At 35.5% G+C, this 19,873-nt stretch overlaps 1 protein-coding gene across 20 annotated transcripts in view; it reads right to left on the reverse strand.

Annotated features, from left to right (window-relative positions):
• The window catches only part of LOC127964594 (tensin-1), a 282,126-nt gene that overhangs the window by 44,872 nt on the left and 217,381 nt on the right, over window positions 1-19,873 (reverse strand). For all 20 annotated transcript variants that reach the window (XM_052564840.1, XM_052564839.1, XM_052564837.1 and 17 more), the window contains 8 exons: window positions 17,082-17,146; window positions 16,191-16,274; window positions 13,158-13,270; window positions 9,607-9,667; window positions 9,199-9,274; window positions 6,101-6,230; window positions 5,865-5,930; window positions 5,634-5,750 (listed from right to left, as the gene is read on the reverse strand). In XM_052564840.1, the coding sequence (XP_052420800.1) occupies window positions 5,634-5,750; window positions 5,865-5,930; window positions 6,101-6,230; window positions 9,199-9,274; window positions 9,607-9,667; window positions 13,158-13,270; window positions 16,191-16,274; window positions 17,082-17,146 (712 nt within the window). The remainder of the gene's footprint in view (window positions 1-5,633; window positions 5,751-5,864; window positions 5,931-6,100; window positions 6,231-9,198; window positions 9,275-9,606; window positions 9,668-13,157; window positions 13,271-16,190; window positions 16,275-17,081; window positions 17,147-19,873) is intronic.

A 19,873-nucleotide genomic window follows, 5' to 3' on the forward strand; every position in this document is an offset into this window, starting at 1 on the left:
TAATTATGTAAAAGCGAAATTTCTGGTTTTCAAACATTCTGTTTGGGAGACAAATCAAGAGAGAATAGAATGCCTGACAAATGTCAACTTTAACACTATAGCAAAAAGGGGGAAAATACATTAATTCATTACAATAAAAGTTTCAACAACAACACAAATGTAAAACTTCACAGAGACGTTACTTGAAGAATCCATGTGTGTTAACACAACAAGTCACTGACCATAAGTTGTGAAGGACAAATCATTGACACAACTTTACCTCAGAGCTGATCAGCTTCAACAGTCCTCCCCAAACACTTCTTCTACCTTTTCTGGGCTTTTACGGTCCAAATAAGACAGTAACAATCAGGATCCAGTCTCATCCGTGTGTGTGCAGTGAACAGAGACTCTTCTCTCGGTCACTCTCCCTCTAGTGACTGATAACAAAAAAGGCTTTTTGCTATCCGGGCTGGAGGAGTTGGCTCTTTTTCACACACCATCTCTGTCAGCGCCTCTCCAATCCCATCTCCCCGTCGTCACACTTTTCTTGCCCAACCATCCCAAAAATGCTGTGGGAAGGGCCCCGGCCAAATATGGGGAGGCCATGCAAACAAGGCCTGGGCTCTGTCTCCTGACTCCCCTCCAGTCTTTCACGCTCAACCCCAAGAGTCAGAGCCACCACAAAGACACTGACGGACAGAGGGATTGTTTTTACAGTCGTAACGCCTGTCCTCACCTTTCACTTGTTTAATGTTGACTTGGCACTGTGTTTGGATGGTTACTGAATGTTGCAGTTCTATGTTAATTCTAATATCTTCATGGACTCAATGGGCTTTTGTAATCAGCATTAAGAGTATGGGTTAAAATGGATGTGAATTTCACATAATAATTACAATTAATATTACCGTTAGGTGATAGGGGGCAGTATGATTTATTTTTATTTTATTTTTTTAATAGAAAATAATACCTTTGTTCAGCAAGGGTGAATTAATCAAAAGTGACAGTAAAGTAACATTATAATGTTAAGAAACATTCCTAGTTTATTATATTTTAACTTTCTCTTCTTCAAAGAATCCTGAGAAGAAGAAAAACAAAACAGATACTGAAAATTCAGCTTTAACATCTCTGGAAAATGAAATAAAATAAAATAAATCAGAGAGGGAACACTTATTTTAAATATTTATATATAATAGAAATGTTTTTACTATATTTTTGATCAAATAAAATCAGCCATTGTAAAAAATAAAGCTGTTTTAAGCCGTTCTTAAAAAATAAAAAATAAATAAATACAAGTCTTGCTAACTCCAAACTTTCAAATAGATATTATAGTTTGTAGGTTAAAGTCATAGGAATATTAGGCCAAAATTATTTAAAATTAAAAGTTAAACTGTATATATACAGTCTGTAATTTATGTGTGTGTGTGTGTATATATATATATATATATATATATATATATATATATATATATATATATATATATATATATATATGAAAATCTAAATCAAAATTGACCTGCCAAAAACAACATGCATAATAATGCTATGCGAGAAGAGTATATATAAAAATATCATTGCTCACATTTCACAATCCCTTTCAAACCTTCCATTTCACTCAGAAACGTCAAATTATCAAAATTACATCTGTATGGACTTGCAGAACATATTAAATCTAACAATGCCTATTATAATAAACGTTCATGACAGCAAATTTGCCGTTGAAAACAAGACATGGAAAGCTATTTTGATGGCTTCCAGCCCAGCGCTGAGGCAGGCAAGTGTAGTGTGTGTGGTTTCTGAGGTGTACAAATATCAGTGGACCAGCAAAGATTGGCCTGGTTTTGCTCTAACCTTGCCAGCAGTTCCTGTTAAACAGTGAAGTGCTATCTGTGGTCGAGGCACGAAGCAGATAAGACATCAATTACTGAGCTATTAACATCCAAGAAGAGATAAAGCATTATTATCTTAAAATACTGCCCTCTCATTTGTGGGCTACTCTAATTATGGGGCTCGGTACAGATTGAGTGAGTTTTAAGATAGTGGTTTACTTCTCTAGTACTGTAAGAAAAAAAGAAAAAAACATTGCAAAGCTTTATTTTATTTTATTTTTTTAAGTGTATAAGATGCATTAATATCATTCACCCAAAAATGTATATTTTTCATCATTAAAAACTCTTTCTTGGCACTTTCTTGAGGAGATGGTTTACAATATATAATAAATAAACCTCTAAAATTCAAATCTTCTGAAGTCATGAAATAGCTTTGTGTGAGAAAATGAAATGTCTTATTTGCACTTGTGTGCACTGAGGCAGGACGCAGGGTTTGATATCAGCAGTCCCAAACATCATTTCCAGAGCATCTCATGTGAAGAACATTTCCAATTTCAGCCTGTCCCTTAAACAAAGCTACGGTACAGCTTTGTAAAACTATGATTTTAGAAAACTTGGACTAGAGCACGAGTCACACAAGTGTAACTTTTGGAACTGAAACAAGACATTACAGTTTTCAGTTTTTTTTTTTTTTGCTTCCATATAGAGAGAAAGCATCCAATATGCACATTTTACCTTTCATTTTATTACACTTTGTAAGTGTAAATTACAATACATGTTTAAAGAAATATGTATTCGAAGAGCAAACCTTGCAGTTTTATTACAAACTTTATTCTTCATTTTTTTATTTAACATATTGTTCCTAAAACACTGTAAAAAATATATATATATTTCTCTTTTTTCTGACTTTGTGTGTCATATTTTATGATTACTTAAGTGGTAAAAAGAAATATCTAAAAAGTTGTAAGATTCGTTTACACTTATATGAATTTTGAACCAGGTTTTATCCAATGTTCAGATTCTGGTTTTAGACATGAACGCAAATTAGCACATATTGAATTAGACAGTGCATCATTTGCATATTTAAACACTACATTTGAGAAAACTTGTAAAACCGCACTTTTGTCTTGAAGTATCCTGTGATTAATCAATTGAGAAAGCATGGTGATTATTTTAGCCTATTTACCTGTTGTGTTTTAAAGTAAAAGTATGAATGAATAAACAAACAAACAAACATTTGTTCATTCGTTCAAACTAATTAATAACCTCTCCTTTCATTGTATTGAAACAAGCAATCGTGAATATCATGCAAAAAAGACAAAAAAAAAAAAAAGAAAGAAAATGATAAGGGGTGAACTATTTCTTTATGAATATTTGAATTTGCTGCACGCCACAATTACGCATTAATCATTTCCACTGTGTAGTTTTTAAATTACTTCAGACTTTAATAAATGACACATTAATAGCTGTTTAATCAAGCATAGAGTCAGCGAAGGAAGGATAACGTCAGTGATGACGCGAGTTCACTGTTCTTGGTCTATCAGTCGTTCTCTCCTCTGACAATGTCAGTCAGTCCTTCAGTCTCTGCAAACGGGACGCATGGACTCCAGCACAAAGGCATAATGTCTGGCTGCTTATCATCTCTCTGGAGTCGGTCCTCTGGCTGCAGTCACTCAATGGAGATGTTTTACTGTGAAAGGCATCTAAATTCATTTGCAAATGTGCCCTTTCCAGACTGAAGACTGACTCTGCATGCAGGGGATTGCACTCAATGAGCAGCAAATCAGCATATTAGAAGGATTTCTGAAGATCATGTGACACTGAAGACTGGAGGAATGATGCTGAAAATTCAGGTTTGAAAATGGAAAACAGTATATATACTGTAAAATTAAAATATTTTCACAATATTACTGTTTTTACCATATTTTTAATCAAATAAATGCAGCCTCTTTGAGCATAAGAGACTTATTTCAAAACACTGCATGACCCCAAACCTTTGAATGATAAATATGTAGGCATCTTATAAAGGGGGCAGTCTGGGGTCTCGCCTCTTGACCAGAGATTTGGATTAGTTTACACTCTTTTTAAAGGTGGCAGCTAAGAGCCTCCTATTACTGCCTTCACTATTTAAAGCAGGGACTGGTCAAAAGGGGCGGCAGACTTTATAGCCCGTCATCTCAAATGTCTTCAACAGAACAGAGTAGAATTTAAATGTGTGCTAAACTGACTGGAGCTCCTAAAACTTGACCCCAGGGATATTAAAAACAACACGGCCGTCCAGTCTCGACGGTTTTAAAAGTATTTTTTGGATTGCAGTAATCAAAACATACTTGTGTCGAACAGATAACATAAACACGCCGCATGGGTGTTTTCGAAGGCAAAATCATTTATAGCTGTAGCCGTTTTGGACATTGTGACTGGACAGGATTGGTCTGACTGTCTCCTCACAGCATGAATTGCACGATTCTCAGCCAACGCCTGGAATATTTCACCAAATGCCACTGGAAGCTGACGAGGGAAGGGCTCGGGACGCCGGGGGCTGTGGAGTGACTGTGGTCAGATGCCCATGGGGAAACTGGGCTCTGTGGGATGTTTTCTATTCAATATCGGGACCGTACCAGCCTCCAGACCACTTCCAGACAACCCACAGTCACAAAATAAAACAAAACGATCACAAAATCTGGTTGAAATCACCATTTTTGGTCTGATTTATAGGTGGTGGTGAACAGATTAAACTCCTCTCCAAACAAACAATACGTAACCGCTGCAGCACTGAGTATGATTTCTTGATGTACTACCATTAAAAAGTTTGGGGTTAGTAAGATTGTTTAATGCTCTTATGCTCATCAAGGCTGAAATTATTTGACTTTTATATAACAGTTATACTGTTTAATATATTTACCATTAGAAATAACAATTCTCTATCTTAAGTTATTCGGAAATATCTGTGATATCAAAGCTGAATTATCAGCATCATTACTGGCGTCTCAAGTGTCACATGATTCTTCAGAAATCATTCTAGTATGCTGATTTGCTTCTCAAGAAACATTTTTTTATTAATATTAATGTTAAAAACAGTTGTGCTGCTTCAGATTTTTTTGGAAACCATGATACGCTACCAATCAAACGTTTGGGGAAGAAAGATTTATACGATTTTGAAGATTAATAATAAGCAAGCACCAATTTTGACAGTATGAATCGGTTGATAAATTGCAGTAATTTCTTCAGGCATTACAAATGGTTGGTACATTCTACGAGCGACTGAATCTTGCACAATACTGGTGGTCAAAATCTAGAAAGTTGGAGAAGACCTTGTTATTTATGTCACAAATAAGTTAAAAAGGTACATAAACTAAAGCACATGCACTACTTCCACCCAAACCTCAACAGAATTGCATACATGTCCTCCTTGCATTCCTCACTCTGACTTTCCCTCTACAGAGAGCTGACCCACCAAATGAGGAGGTCTCAAAAAAGGACAACAAATCACATGTCTGAGGACCAGAAGCACACCACAACTTAGAATTAGGAGGCTCACAGTTTAGACCAAATGGGTGTGAGGACAATTCCAGTTCCTCGACTCGACCTCTGTGATCAGCACTGCAAACTCATCTGATTAAATCAGTCTCTGTCGCGCCACAAACACAGATTATCAGACACATAACAGCTCTGTCACATAACTCTAGTGAATGCTGATGATTTGATGTCGGAGCGATGGATGACCCGAACACAAACTCTTCAGTATGTGAACACTGAGTGGCCACCATTAGTCATTAAGGGAATAAGCAGAGCTAGTGAGCTGTGTAATGAGGCTTCAGCTTCACTCACCCTCCATTGAATCTTCACAGCGCTGGTTGAAGTTCTCGTAAGAATCCCAGCGAATCAGAGGATCCTGGGTATTGTAGTCCACAGAAACACTGGGGCCGTTCTCAAGGTGGTCCATTCCTATCACAGAACATCCACACTCAGACGCTCAGGGCTCAGTTTATGTTCTATTTACAAAATTGCTGTGATTTATTTAATAGCTGAACCTTGAATGACAATGACAAGAGTTCTTACCTTGGATTTTTTCTGGGCCGAAAGAAAAGACAAATTCCACTTTTCCATATTCAGGAAATCTGTCATCTGAAAAAAAGAAAAGAAATGGACTTATCGAGCCAGTGTCCTCAACACAACTGATTTGATTCAAACAAACAAACAAACACAAGAACACATGAAACCAACCAAACATAGTCTGAGATGGCAGAGCATATTCACACTTTTGACTATACAATCCCAAACGAAATCAAGCATACCTTTAAATGTTTCATCAAGCTCATCTTTGCCGAAGACGATGCCCAGATCATGGACAGCACAGGTGTGAAACTGCACTCTGAAGATGACATCACGGGATGGGCTGCGGAAGCGCTTGTGGTAACACTTGAGCTGTGGATGACAGGAGAAACCACACGTCACTTTACAGCAACAGGTGAAACGCTAAAACAAATGACACACTATATAATATATAAGTATACATAAACACACACATAAACACACACACACACAAAGAGACAGACACATACAGCATATAATTTGAAAATATTTACATGTAAATATTTATATTTGTATAAATGATATCATATATATTTAATATATAAATGTAACATTTTTCTTAAATATATACATACATTCTTGTTTGTGTACTTATATATTCATAAAAAAATATACACAGCTCATACGCAACAAAAACTTTTATTTTGGATGCAATTAATCATTTGCCAGCACTAATAAATAATAAATTAATTAACAAATAAATACATATTTACAGTTAATTTCCTACAAATGTAGGAACACTTTAAAAGATTTACAATTGGAAATGTTCAACTGATAATTGTGACCCTGGAGCAAAAAACCAGTCTGAAGTCACTGGGGTATATTTATAGCAACAGCCAAAAATACATTGCATGGGTCAGAATTATATATATATATATATATATATATATATATATATATATATATATATATATATATATATATATATATATATATATATATATATATATATTATGCCAAAAATCATTAGGATATTAAGTAAAGATCATGTTCCATGAAGACATTGTGTAAACTTCATATTAAAACTGAATTTTTAATTAGTAATATGCATTACTGAGAATTTAATTTGGACAACTTTAAAGATTTTTTTTTTTTTTTGGTGCACACTCAGATTCCAGATTTTCAAAGAGTTGTATCTCTGCCACATATTGTCCTATCCACACCATACATCAATGGAAAGCCCATTTATTCAGCTTTCAGATGATGTATAAATCTCAATTTATGGTTTTATGGTCCAGGGTCACAATTTTTATTTTTATAAATAATTCCTGTGAGTGGAGTTTGCTTCACTTAAACTTGTAACCACAATTTATGCTTCTTTGTTTTCAGCTGAGGGATGAGCCGAACCGACTTTCAGTGGTAATCGTGCTGTCAGTAGATCTTAACTTGTACTGAACCCAGAACATTCCTTTTAGAGCATGGCAAATCATTCAAATGTAATCTCGCATCAACACACACATATTCAGAACAGAAACTTCTATTCATGGGCTTGGAACGGATTGTTTGAGAGGTTTTGGATGCTGGTCGCCTCGCCTTCCCATGGTGCAGCAGAGCCAGAGATGTCAGAGTAGTGAAAGTATGTAAAACAACAGAGCCTCTCCAAAACCCAGACAAGGACATAAAAATGTCCTCACTGGCCACTGAGGAAACTGTAGCCCTCTTTCTGCTGCCCAAAATAACTATAATTAACCTACTTAACTTGGGGCAGATGGACAAAAAAAATGTACAGCTTTTCAATTCGGAGAGTAAAACAAAACAAACACAACCGAATTGAGGAAGATGGGGGCTGGCAGAGCATCCTGCGGTTTTCCCAAACTGCAGCAGAGGCTCAGCCGCACACATGGGGGGTCCGCCTCGGGAAAACGCTTCTCAGTGAGTCACACTTAACAAAACGAAGCTTTTAAAAACAAGCCATTTCTCTGAGAATACAAAAACTAAAATCACGATGGAGATGAAGCAAGAGGGATGCATGCATACAGAACCGAATATTGATAAATATTGCAATATTTAAGTATTTTCAGTTATCTCAAACATTTGAACCTCTTTGTTCCTCAAGGGAAGCTCTTTTGTGCTAGGCGTATATTGATCTACAATATGCTTTGGCAGAAGTGCAGTGCAATGTTGTGGTTCGTGATCAGATTAGAGTCCTCTATAGATCAGCTCTGATTGATTTTGCTTACTAAGGACTTCTGAAATTGAGCCAATCAGAGAAAAGCCCCTCTACAAGCACAGCATTATGGCAGATGATAAAGCACTTTCTCTTCCAAAAAGCTTTGAGATAAAATGCAAATAAATCCATGCAGAGAAACGTGGCTCTCGTCAGGAACGAAGGTCTGATGGATGCCCCTCTAGACATCCTGCTTTATTATTGGCGTGTTGCTCTGAGAAATGCCCATAAACGGAGGAGGAACTTGTGCCAAGCTGTTTCCCCCAGTTTATGTGGTCTTAATTCAACTCTGAAAAGATCAGATTTTACTCAAAATCAAAGAAAACAATAAGAAATTAAATTTTATGTTTGACAATTTCAGGACCAGTAGGATTTGTTCACATTGTGACATTGATATCACAATAATTAGGCACAAACACACACACACACACACAGTATATATATATATATATATATATATATATATATATATATATATATATAAATATATATATATATATAATATATATATATATATATAACTGCTATATAGTGCTAGTGCAATATATATAATAGTCACAATTAATCACATCCAAAATAAAAGTGTTTGTGTACATAATATATGTATGTGTACTGTGTATATTTATTATGTATATATAAATACACATGCATGTATATATTTAAGAAAAATATGTTGTTTATATTAAATATTTTTATATATAATATAAATTATATGAATATAAATATATAAGTTAATACAAAAATATTTTTACACATATATATATGTATATATATATATATACACTGTATGGGTGTGTGTTTATATAAACATTATAAATATAAACTGTACACATACATAGATTCCATTAACAAAAACATTTATTTTGTATATGATTAATCATGATAAATAATAATAATAATAATAATAATAATAATAATAATAATAATTTATTATTATTTAAATAAAGACAAAAGTAAAATACAGTACAATAATAATAAACAAAAACTGAAAATGTTTTAAAACGTATTAAAATGTAATTAAAAAATTCTGATCCATACGTCCCTAAAATAGACTTCTTTGTCTCTATAAAATTATTATTCTTTTTTTTTTTTTTACTTGGGTGTTTTGACATGTTTTGTGAGATTCATTCTTACCAGGATGTCTCCTTTCAGAAGCAGGCCAGGTTCAATGGTGATGCAGATACTGGTCTGACTGTCTCCTTGGACGTTACTGTAAACATCAGTCAGACACAAGTTAATCACAAAAAACCCACACTAAACATAAACATAGGCCTAAAGTTAACGATGCATGGCTGCCAAACTTTGTATTTGCGTTTAACAAAAAGGGTCATCTCTACCGATAACAACACCGCTGCAATCTGAGAGCATGCAGGAAGCTACAGCGGCCGAGTTCAGTGATGTATGGGAAGAGCACATGTGGGCTGCTGTGAGTGTGTGTGATTCAGACACAGAGGGCCGCTGGGATTGGACGTTTTAAAGGCTGGGCTACACGCCAGGGAAGCATGAGCAATACCGTGTAGGAAAACATGGGGTGTTTCTTACTAGATCCCAGATGTGTAGACGGGCTGCATAGCCTGGTAGATCTTGAGGAAAGGGCGGCAACCTGAAAAACCATGAGAGAAAGTGAAAGAGAACAAAGGTGGCGTTACTAGAAGTGGAGTATCTAAAGGGCTCATCATTTCTTTCTTTTGGAGTAAAAACTGTCTCTATAATAGTCTCTCAGATCCTGTAAAGTCCCAGTATTACCATCCTTTTCTGAAGATAAACAAGGCGAGACTGTTATTATAATGTTTACAGAATGTACATGTAGCTCAAATGTATTTCCTGAAGGGGCGGTCACACTAGACTTTAAACGTGCGAAATTATTTCGGACGCCGATGTGAATGGGCGGGAGCCAGATAAAACGGTCTCTCCACAGTTATTACAACATGGATTAATATGTGCTTGTACTGTGTCTTTTGCGACGGCGTCGAAAGCGTCTTATTATATTGCAATCTCTGTATCTCTCTCTATATAAATATATACGCCCTAAGCAATAAAAAAATCTAAAACGTCCTCATTCAAATGTGCCATCTGTTCCTGTTTCCTCTGACACTACGAACTATGCAGCTTCTTTTTTATTTTTATAATCGTTTAAATATGTTTTATATAAAATAGGACGCCGGCTACAGCTATATATTGCTTCCTTCATTTTTTAATTTCTGTACAGAGAGGTCACGTAGTGACGTATCGATCTTCTACTGGAACCACATCTTCACGTGATGCGAGTTCACCAAACTTGAACTTTGGAACGCAGCGAAATGCGAAATTTTTCGCATGAGCTTGCGTTTCCGGTCTGACGCATTCAGAGAAAAGTGCTGTGTGACCGCCCCATGAGAATACATGTGATCGGATTTTGAAAGGAGAGTTTATGAGATATCAACTACATGCATTATTTATTTAAGCTGACCTTCTATTAATTAACTGAACTGAACTTGTTGACATCACTCAAACTTAAGACTATGAATTTACTGTATAGTTGTGATTGGATGGTGTTCTTAATGGGAATGGTTCTAAAATTTTGAAAGGTGGTTGATTACGAAAAAATCATAACTTAAACCACTAAACCACTAACTGACTAACTAAATAAATAATTGTACTATTTCTGCATCCAAAGTAAATGAAAAAAAAAATTAATAAAGCAATAAGCCCCAAGAAGCCATGGATTACATTGAATTTACAACAGTTATGGGGAGTTTGTTAATGTGAAGGCCACAGCCATGGCCTCACAACCAATTTGAGAGCGGTAACCTCATGTACTTAGTTTATGCTGTTTTTCTTTAGGATTAGTTTGTATACATTTCATTCACATTTGTTGCAAACATTTATTTAGTTACAAATAACTCACAGGACACAAAGTTCATTTCACATACACTGAATTTTATTTAGTTGACCATTCAGAAGTATAGTTTTGGGAGCGCTCACCATTAGTTAATTTAGGATTGTCATTTTGTTTGTGTAATTATTTGTTTCTGAGCTTACCAGTGTTGGATTCCACACCCTGGAGAGATCCAGGAAGTTGGCCGGCTTAAAGGGGTGGCGTTTGGAGCAGGAGCAGGTTTATAGGGGAGGTGGCCTAATTTGGACGCTACCATTGTTTATGTCCTGGGGGATAGCTCCTTCTCTGCTTAGATATTCTAGGGTTTGGATTTATATTATATAGAGTACTTTTGTTGAATTAAGATTAATTAAATGTGTATTCCTTTTGGAATAAGTTTTATGTAGATTTTGTTGTTATTTGTAGCTTGTGTAGTAGTGTTGTTGTTAGTCTTCCCCTGGTCTGATCAGCCAATATATAAGCCCCCGTTGTTTCTTTGTAAGAAGTCAGTTGTATTTTTTGTTTAGAGCTTTAGTTACTGTTTGTTTATTTGACTTTTGTTTTTGGGCCCAAACCTTTATTTTCTTTTCTTGTCATGATTTTTGGGAATTAAAATCGTTATTTTTGAACTTCCCTTGCGACTCCTCTTGCTTAACTGCTTGGTCCCTGACAGTTAACCACCTTAGCTCTTATAAATTCACTGTAAATCACAGCTTCACGGGGCTTATTGATTTTATAAAACGGATATTCCATACATGTAGTAAGGTTTCACAGAATAAAAGAGAGCAAATAAAGAGTGATAATATAAAAAAATGAAATAAAAAAAAAGAAAACAGTATAGACCAACGCTACTTTTGCGTCATCGAAGGTTAACTCCCCTTTTTGGGGGAAAACAAACGGATTCCCTTGATACAGGACTCGCTCTAATTTCTTGATAGTAAAAATGGCAGAAACATACACACTCTCTTTGCCGGCCGAGGACTGTGAGAGGTATTTAAAGAAGCTACTGGATACGGTGTTCACAGATGTTTCCCTTTGAAATGGTCGAAAACTGGATTAATAACCCCACGCAGTGGCCACATATGGACATCTAACGTTACCATTATCTCATGGAATCACCAAGTAGCCTACTTTTGTCATTAACATACTCACAGTATGATAAACTAGACGATGAGGCCATGTCAAGAGGAGTCGGTGGTTTACTTGGATCATATTTCACTTGATTCTAAGTTTTGTTGTAGTTAGAAATACGAAGCTGCTAGTAGCTACGTGATTAACGTTAGCTCTCATTAGGCACGCTACCTCGGCTGTTAACTGATTTTAAGTTTCAAATATTCGCAGGCTAGGACTAAACAATATAACTATTATACAATATCTGTTTGTAATTGTGTCTGACAGGTCTGTACACATCAGAAACAATGAAAAACAAAAGGTCCCTGGAGCGAGTTCTGTATCATAATCCGTTTGTTTTCCCCCAAAAAGGGGCGTTAACCTTCGATGACGCCAAAGTAGCGGTGGTCTATTTCTCTACCAAACAATGTAGTTCCTCAGAAACACTTGTGGTTCAAAAAAAGTGGTTGCCAAGCAACACACAGAAGTAAACAAAGTTTTATGTTTGTAGAGTAATTTACAACAGCTTCGAACGAGGCTCAACCAATCAGAATCAAGAATCAAGGATAATGTAACTTTTAAAGGTGAGTATATTGTTAAATAATTGATATTACGGTGTTGTTTTAGACCCTACTGAATTATATTGTAGTGACAATAAAAAAATAATAAAAAATAAAATAAAAACTTTCTTATAAATATCTTGCTGATTTGCAGGAAAAAAGAAAATATTGTAATTATTTTTGGGTGAACTATGCCTTTAAAATAATAAGATTATTTATCGTTATGATTTCATGAATCAGTCGAATCGATCCAATGTTGTTGCTCTTTCTAGGGGGGATGGATTCATTTACACTACAAATGTGATGCGGTCACGTGTGTTTCTGACTACCTCTGATTCTGGTTTCAATGATCAGATCACAGAACATTCTGGACCGCATCTACACCTGTATTTAGCCTTGACCTCTTGAGATCGGATCACCCGAGACGTGTGTAATAGAGCAGCATGTTGTCAGTCTGACAGGGAGGCGTCAAAAGCAGCGGGAGTCGAGACGAACCCTTGAAACCTGCCTTCAACACCTCCGGCAGTCGCTGACAAACAGCCAACAGTCAGAGCATGTCAGCTCACCTCCTTTGGACTCAAAGTTTGGGATCCCGTGCATGATAACGTGGTGCAGAAACAGGGGCTTGTTGTTGATCTTGATGCGGCCGGAGAGCAGACCACTGAAATACTGTACATACCTGCAGAGAAACAAAAGATGATCACAAAATAACAATAATTCAAGTGATCACAAAGATAAATGAATGATGGCATTCCCAAAGGTGCATGTTTTCATGTCCTAGGCTTTGAGATCATCTTTTGCTTTCTCTTTTTTAAATAAAATACAAAACTATGGAAAAAAAACACACATTTTAATATATTAAATATGCATATCTAAAAACTTACAGTATATAACATATAATATAACTATAATAAGTAGTTATATTATAGATTAGTTTGTTGGCAGTAGTTCATAATGCCATTAGCATTAATTAATAAACAAACAAATATATGTTTAAAGAACTTTTGAATCTAGGTTGATGTTAATTTCTAAATATATTTCATAAAAATGTACAATAAGTAATAACATAATAATTATACATAATAAACTTCACAATAAAGTCTTAATTTGCCAGCATTTACAGTATTAAGGCATTAATGCATAATTTTACAGTATTTATTATTATAGGTTAATGTTGATTTCTGCATATACTGATACACTTTTTTAAATTTAACGTTGCATAAATTAACATAAGCTAATGTTAACAATTTGAACCATATTGTAATACGTTACCATGAACAGTATATGCTTTCAAAAATAGATGTATCTAGAAAAATTATAAATTTATATTTACGGTATTTTTACTGTTTTTATATAAGCAACCATTTTCAACAGCGTATTAGTTTAGCTTCATAAAACCTCCATAAAATCTTGAGATTGATTTGAGAGAAATCAGTTTAAAAGACACAGATGCACCTGTTGCACAGTATGAGTGTGTGAGAGGTCTAAGGTTTCAAGCAAAAGTCAAATTCATGAAAGTCATTTTAAACATAACATACTACCTAAACTGTGTTGAAGACCATTTAGGGTCATGAGCCGTTTTGATCTGCAGTTGTTTCCAATCCCTCAGCACAGATATTAGATTTTATAAACAGGAAAAGGCATAGTTTTTCTTGAAGGTTGAGGCCGTGTCCCAGGAGAAGGACAGTGACCAGCATTTCTGTATCATCCTGGCTGAATGCCCGAGGGCTGCTTTCCCATGAACATTCAGTTGTTCCTGGGCCCCTCTATTCCAGAAGAGCAGAACAGCACAAATCATACGCTGCTTCTTTCCGACTGGAGCAAAGCTCTTAACATGACTCTGCCTTTCCATTTTCCATGAAGGGAGCGCAAGTATGTGCCCCAATGAAATCTAGTTTTAATGAAGCCTGAAGTGCCAGTCCTTCCCTACACAGATGGAATGCCTGATTCTGTAAAAGCAGCACATCCGTGGCCAAGTGTTCCCTTATGAGAAATAAATGGGTGTGTAGAGTTGTATACTGAAGCACAAAGCGTATAAACACTTACATCAGCGCCTCTGGGTTTTAAACTGTACAATGGAGTTGTACAATTGGAATCTGTGAAACTACTAGTGAAAACGTTTCTATTGTACATACTTTCCTTTAATATATTATTTTTCATTCACAATCAGCATTGCAATCTTGCATCAGTGGAAGCAAGACCATCTGACTGTCTAAGCAAAGAGTCATATGATCATTGCCACTTATTTCACTTATTTGATTAGTGACCTAATAATAGTGCAGAGGATAAAATATTCCTTTTTGCACATAATTCACAATTATTGTATAGAAATCTTTCAACTTCCATGTTTTGTCTTGAATTTGACTCCACTGTGTATGTAAAGCTAAACAGCAGGATAGATGACACTGGCGACCTATTATGTCCAATTATAACTCACTATAAACAATAGCAACACGAACATGGCCTTCCAGTATCTCTCCAACACATATTTGTGAAATTTTCATTCTTTAGGAATTCTGACGTGCATATCTTCCAACTAACTAGTAACTAGTATGTGCAGATTTGAGCGTTTGAGAAATGAGGATGAATCTGGCAAGGTAAAAACATTCTAGTATAAATTATTAATAACCTACTAAAGGAAAATACACAAAAATACATATATTTATGCAGACTATACATATACTGCCATGCAAAGTATGGGGTCAGTTAGATTTTTTAAATGTTTTTTTTTTTAAAGGAAGTATCTTATGCTCACCAGTGCTGCATTTATTTGATCAAAAGTGCAGTAAAAATTGTTAAATATTATTACAATTTAAAATATTTGTTGTGTTCAAATGTAATATATACCAGTAATGCAAAGCTGTATTTTCAGCATCATTACCCCAGTCTTTAGTGTCACATGATCCTTCAGAAATCATTCTAATAGCTACTTAACAAACATTTCTACTTTTTTTTTTTTTTTTTTTTTTGTGGAAAACAATTAAACATTCTTAATGATTCTTTGATGAATAGGCAGTTTAAAAGAACAGCATTTATTTTAAAACAGAAATTATAACATTATAAATGTCTATGTTATCATGATTGATCAATTAAATGTCAATAAATTCTTCCCATACCCCAATATTTTTAATCATACTATATGCTTGTATTAATGTACACCCTACTATTTTGTTAGCAGTATAAAAAATGTAGCAGTGAAGTTGTGTTGAGCTGCAACTGCAACAATAAGTTGAGCACATCTGATCTGAGACCAGTAGTAGTGAAAGATATGTACTGTAATTTGCTTGTACAATAGTAGAAGTCCCGAGGCGAGATCTGACATGAGGTGCTTAGAAAACCTTGGAGAGATTACGCAACATCAAGAAGTTTTACATTTAATGACATACACACTGCCACAGGGTACGGTTAGTTAAACAACATATAACCTAACTTGTCCTATCAAAACTACACAAGCATTGTTTTCATGTTTGGAGAAGTGTTATCAGGAGGGTGAAGCTCATAAATCTGAACAATGGCTGAAGCTGAATGCTCACAATGAGGGTCAAACTCATAAAGCACAAAGATAAGAGGTCAGATGGGCAAATCAAAGCAGCACTGACCTTCTCTGGGAAGGTTGACCCACAGGAAGCACTTTATCTTCATAAAAGCGCTTCATGGCGAACCTGTCCAGAGCCTGGTCTGCACTGCAGAGGCAAAGGAAACACACATATTATTGTAAACACTTTGGTCATTTTGTCCAATGCAAAAAAAAAAAAAAAAAAAACATATTCATATTAAGCATCTTTGTCTTGTTTTCCAGGAAACATACTTATATGTGCTTCTTGAATTTACTGGAAGCTTTTTATTAATTAGTTAACTAATTTGTATAGCGCTTTACATGGGGGGGGGGTATCCTCAACCACCACCAGTGTGCAGCATCAATACTGTGCCAGATCGCCCACCACACACCAGCTTACTGGTGGAGAGGAGACAGAGTGATGAAGCCACTCAGCAGATATGGGGTTGATTAGGCGGCCATGATGGTCAGAAGCCAATGGGCAAATTTGGCCAGGATGCCAGGGTTATACCCCTACTCTTTTTAATGACCACAAAGAGTCAGGACCTCGGGTTTAATGTCTAATCCAAAGGACGGTGATTTTTACAGTATAGTGTCTCCATCACTACACTGGGGCGCTCGGACCCACACAGACCACAGGGACCCCTGCTTAGCTTCAGTGGGAAACCGGTCTTGGGCTACAGGGTGATATGTCTACTGGACACATTTTTTTTTTTATCCATAAAAAAATAGAATGAATAGACATGAATAGACTTTTTGCATCAGGGATGAATTTGATCAGCACTTAATTTGAGTCTTGAGACAAATCTGCCTTTGTAAAGCATGCCCAACACACGGCCGGTCTTGTGATGTGGGATTAAGGTCTTCATTTTTTTTCTCAGAGAAGCATCTTTAATTCAATAAACACAGACAGTACTCTGTCTACATGTCTTACCTCGCTGATATGTTGCTGTAATGCATGTACGCAGCCACAACTACTCCTGTTCGACCTCGGTTTCCCTGCAGGATGAGAGGAAGATGGGATTATCAATCAATGCAATACATTATTTCATTCCTCCATTATTATTAACTCAACTTTTTAAATGGAAATCATATCAGTTTGATTTTATTATTACTTTATTATCATATTACTTTTATATCATATATGTTTCATGAAAAATGAAAACATGAACAATTTACAGTTTTTTTATGTATTACTTTTTCCTTTTTATAATCAAAAGGATGCGAACAAAGCACACTTCAATGATAAAGATTTAATTAGTTTACATTTCAAAATAATAATTTTATAGATTATTATTTTTATTTTTTTCTGTCCTAAAGATTTTTTTTTTTTTTCGTTAGTTATTTGTAAAACCTTTTTAAAGGAAGTTGCATCATCTTTTGTTGGGAAAACAGTAGCACAAATATTAGCAAGTGATAAATTATGAGATGTTTTGTGTGACTAATTAGTATTACAACTCATAAGAATATCAAAAATAGTATCTATTATTTATATCATAGTAATTACACCATAAATTAATTATCGTTAAAATTATATTAAAAAAAAAAAGTTAATTAAAATAAAATATGAACAGTTTTCAGTTAGTTTCCGGGGCAGTATTTCTATATTTCAATTAGTTTAAACTGAAGCACTAAAATTACTTAAACAAAAACGGCAAAGAACAAAATTAAACGGTAATTTAAAAAATAATAATTAAAACAAAATTAAATGTCTAATAAAACCAACAAAAACACAAAAGAAAATTTCTAAACTAAATTTGAAAATGTAAATGGATTATTTAAAAATAATGAATAAATAGTATAATGCTACAGTACATTATGTTCTAATACTAATGTAACACTGTTCCAGATTTCAAAAGGTACTTCAAATGTAAATTTAAATGTAAGTGTATGCATTTAGCAGACGCTTTTATCCAAAGCGACTTACAGTGCATTCAGGAAAACAATTTTTACCCATCATCTGTTCCCGGTGAATCGAACCACCAACCTTGCGCTTGCTTGCTAACGCAATGCTCTACCACTTGAGCTACAGGAACATTATGTTGAGGACACTTCAGAGCACAAATTACCAAAACATCATGATACATCTGGTCCGCAAAGAAATTAAAACAAACTATTTCATGCATGCAATTTATTGTGCTATGGTGCGACGAGAGAGTGAGCAGCACTGAGTTCATGGGTGTGCACATCACAGAGGACCTCTCCTGGACCGACAACACTGCAGCACTGGCCAAGAAAGCCCAGCAGCGTCTCTATTCCTCCACAAACTGAAAAGAGCCAGAGCCCCGCACCCCATCATGTGCACCTTCTACAGACACACCATCGAGAGCATCCTGACGAGCTGCATCACTGTGTGGTGTGCCGCCTGCAATGCGTCCTGCCACAAGTCACTTCAACGATTAGTGAGAGCAGCTGAGAAGATCACTGGTGTCTCTCTGCCCTCCCTCCAGGACATTCAACTACCTCTTCAGTCAGTTTAAATAAAGAACTGCTCTCTGAGCCTTTTGTCACTTTACATCAGTCTAAATAAGCTCTTACAACTATACAAATAAGGGCATATCAAAAATGTAAAAAAAAAATGTATGTTTAATTGTAGTGCAATCATTTTATCTGCCTTTTTTTTTTTTTTTTTTTTTTACATTTTTGATACCCCCTTATTTTTATAGTTGTATTTTATTTAATCTGTATCTATCTGTATTTTTATGCTCTACTGTTAGTGTTATCTGTATGCACCAGGCCTCTGAGAGTAACACAATTTCAATTCTATGGATGCATGTGCTGTACATGTGGAAGAGTTGACAATAAAGCTTGACTTGACTTAACGTTGAGCCATTTTAAACACACATTTGTGTTCTTTCTGAATGAGTGAACATCTCCACCATCAAGACATGATGATCAAAAACATGTTTCCCCTGTTGCAAAGGACAACACAAGTTGCCATAACATTTCTGGCCCTTTATAAATCCAGATTACTACCTCTCTAGGCAGCACTACACTTCTTAAAGCTCTCACATAGCACTAGTAATGGGTAAGATCTTGTGTCTTGAGGGTGTGGAAAGAGTCGGGTCTGTTTGAAATCAGGTGGGAAATCAGTGAAAAGGATCTCCAAAATCACTAAGCCATTGAAAAGGAAACCCACAAACTCCATAATAGGCTGTTTTTCTGACGTTTATACTCACAGACAGAATCCCTTTCATTAGGCACTTAATTATACCGCTATCCTCAAAAACAACAAGAAACATTTTACAATCTAACTTCAAAACGCCTTGACATCATTCTAATGTTTGTAAGTGGTAACCAGCTATGTGACTTAACCAGATCAGAAGGACACATTCAAATGAATTATTTAAGAAAACAGATTTGCTTGAACCTCAAGACAGGGTCAGGCAAAGGCTTTCAAAACAACGGCCAAGTATTAACTTTACAAGTAAAATCAGGCATGTTTTCTTATATAAAGACATTGCATCATAAATCACACTGTCCAGATCAACATGACCTTTAATGACCCCACACCGGCCCAGGTTATTAAGAGCTGCCTGAGAACGCCATCTACTGACCAATATGGCTGCTATTTACAGTAACTACAATGTGCAGATGGAAAAATTATTAAGCAAACATAAGACTGTGGCTCTGTTTCAAAACCTAGTGAGCTGCCCTGCTGGCTACTGCCTAGGGAACATCATACCTCTCATAAAGCCTCTTGAGATTCAGATCACAATGGATTTC

The sequence above is a fragment of the Carassius gibelio genome, chromosome B9 (genome assembly GCF_023724105.1).
Source record: "Carassius gibelio isolate Cgi1373 ecotype wild population from Czech Republic chromosome B9, carGib1.2-hapl.c, whole genome shotgun sequence".
NCBI lineage: Eukaryota > Metazoa > Chordata > Actinopteri > Cypriniformes > Cyprinidae > Carassius > Carassius gibelio.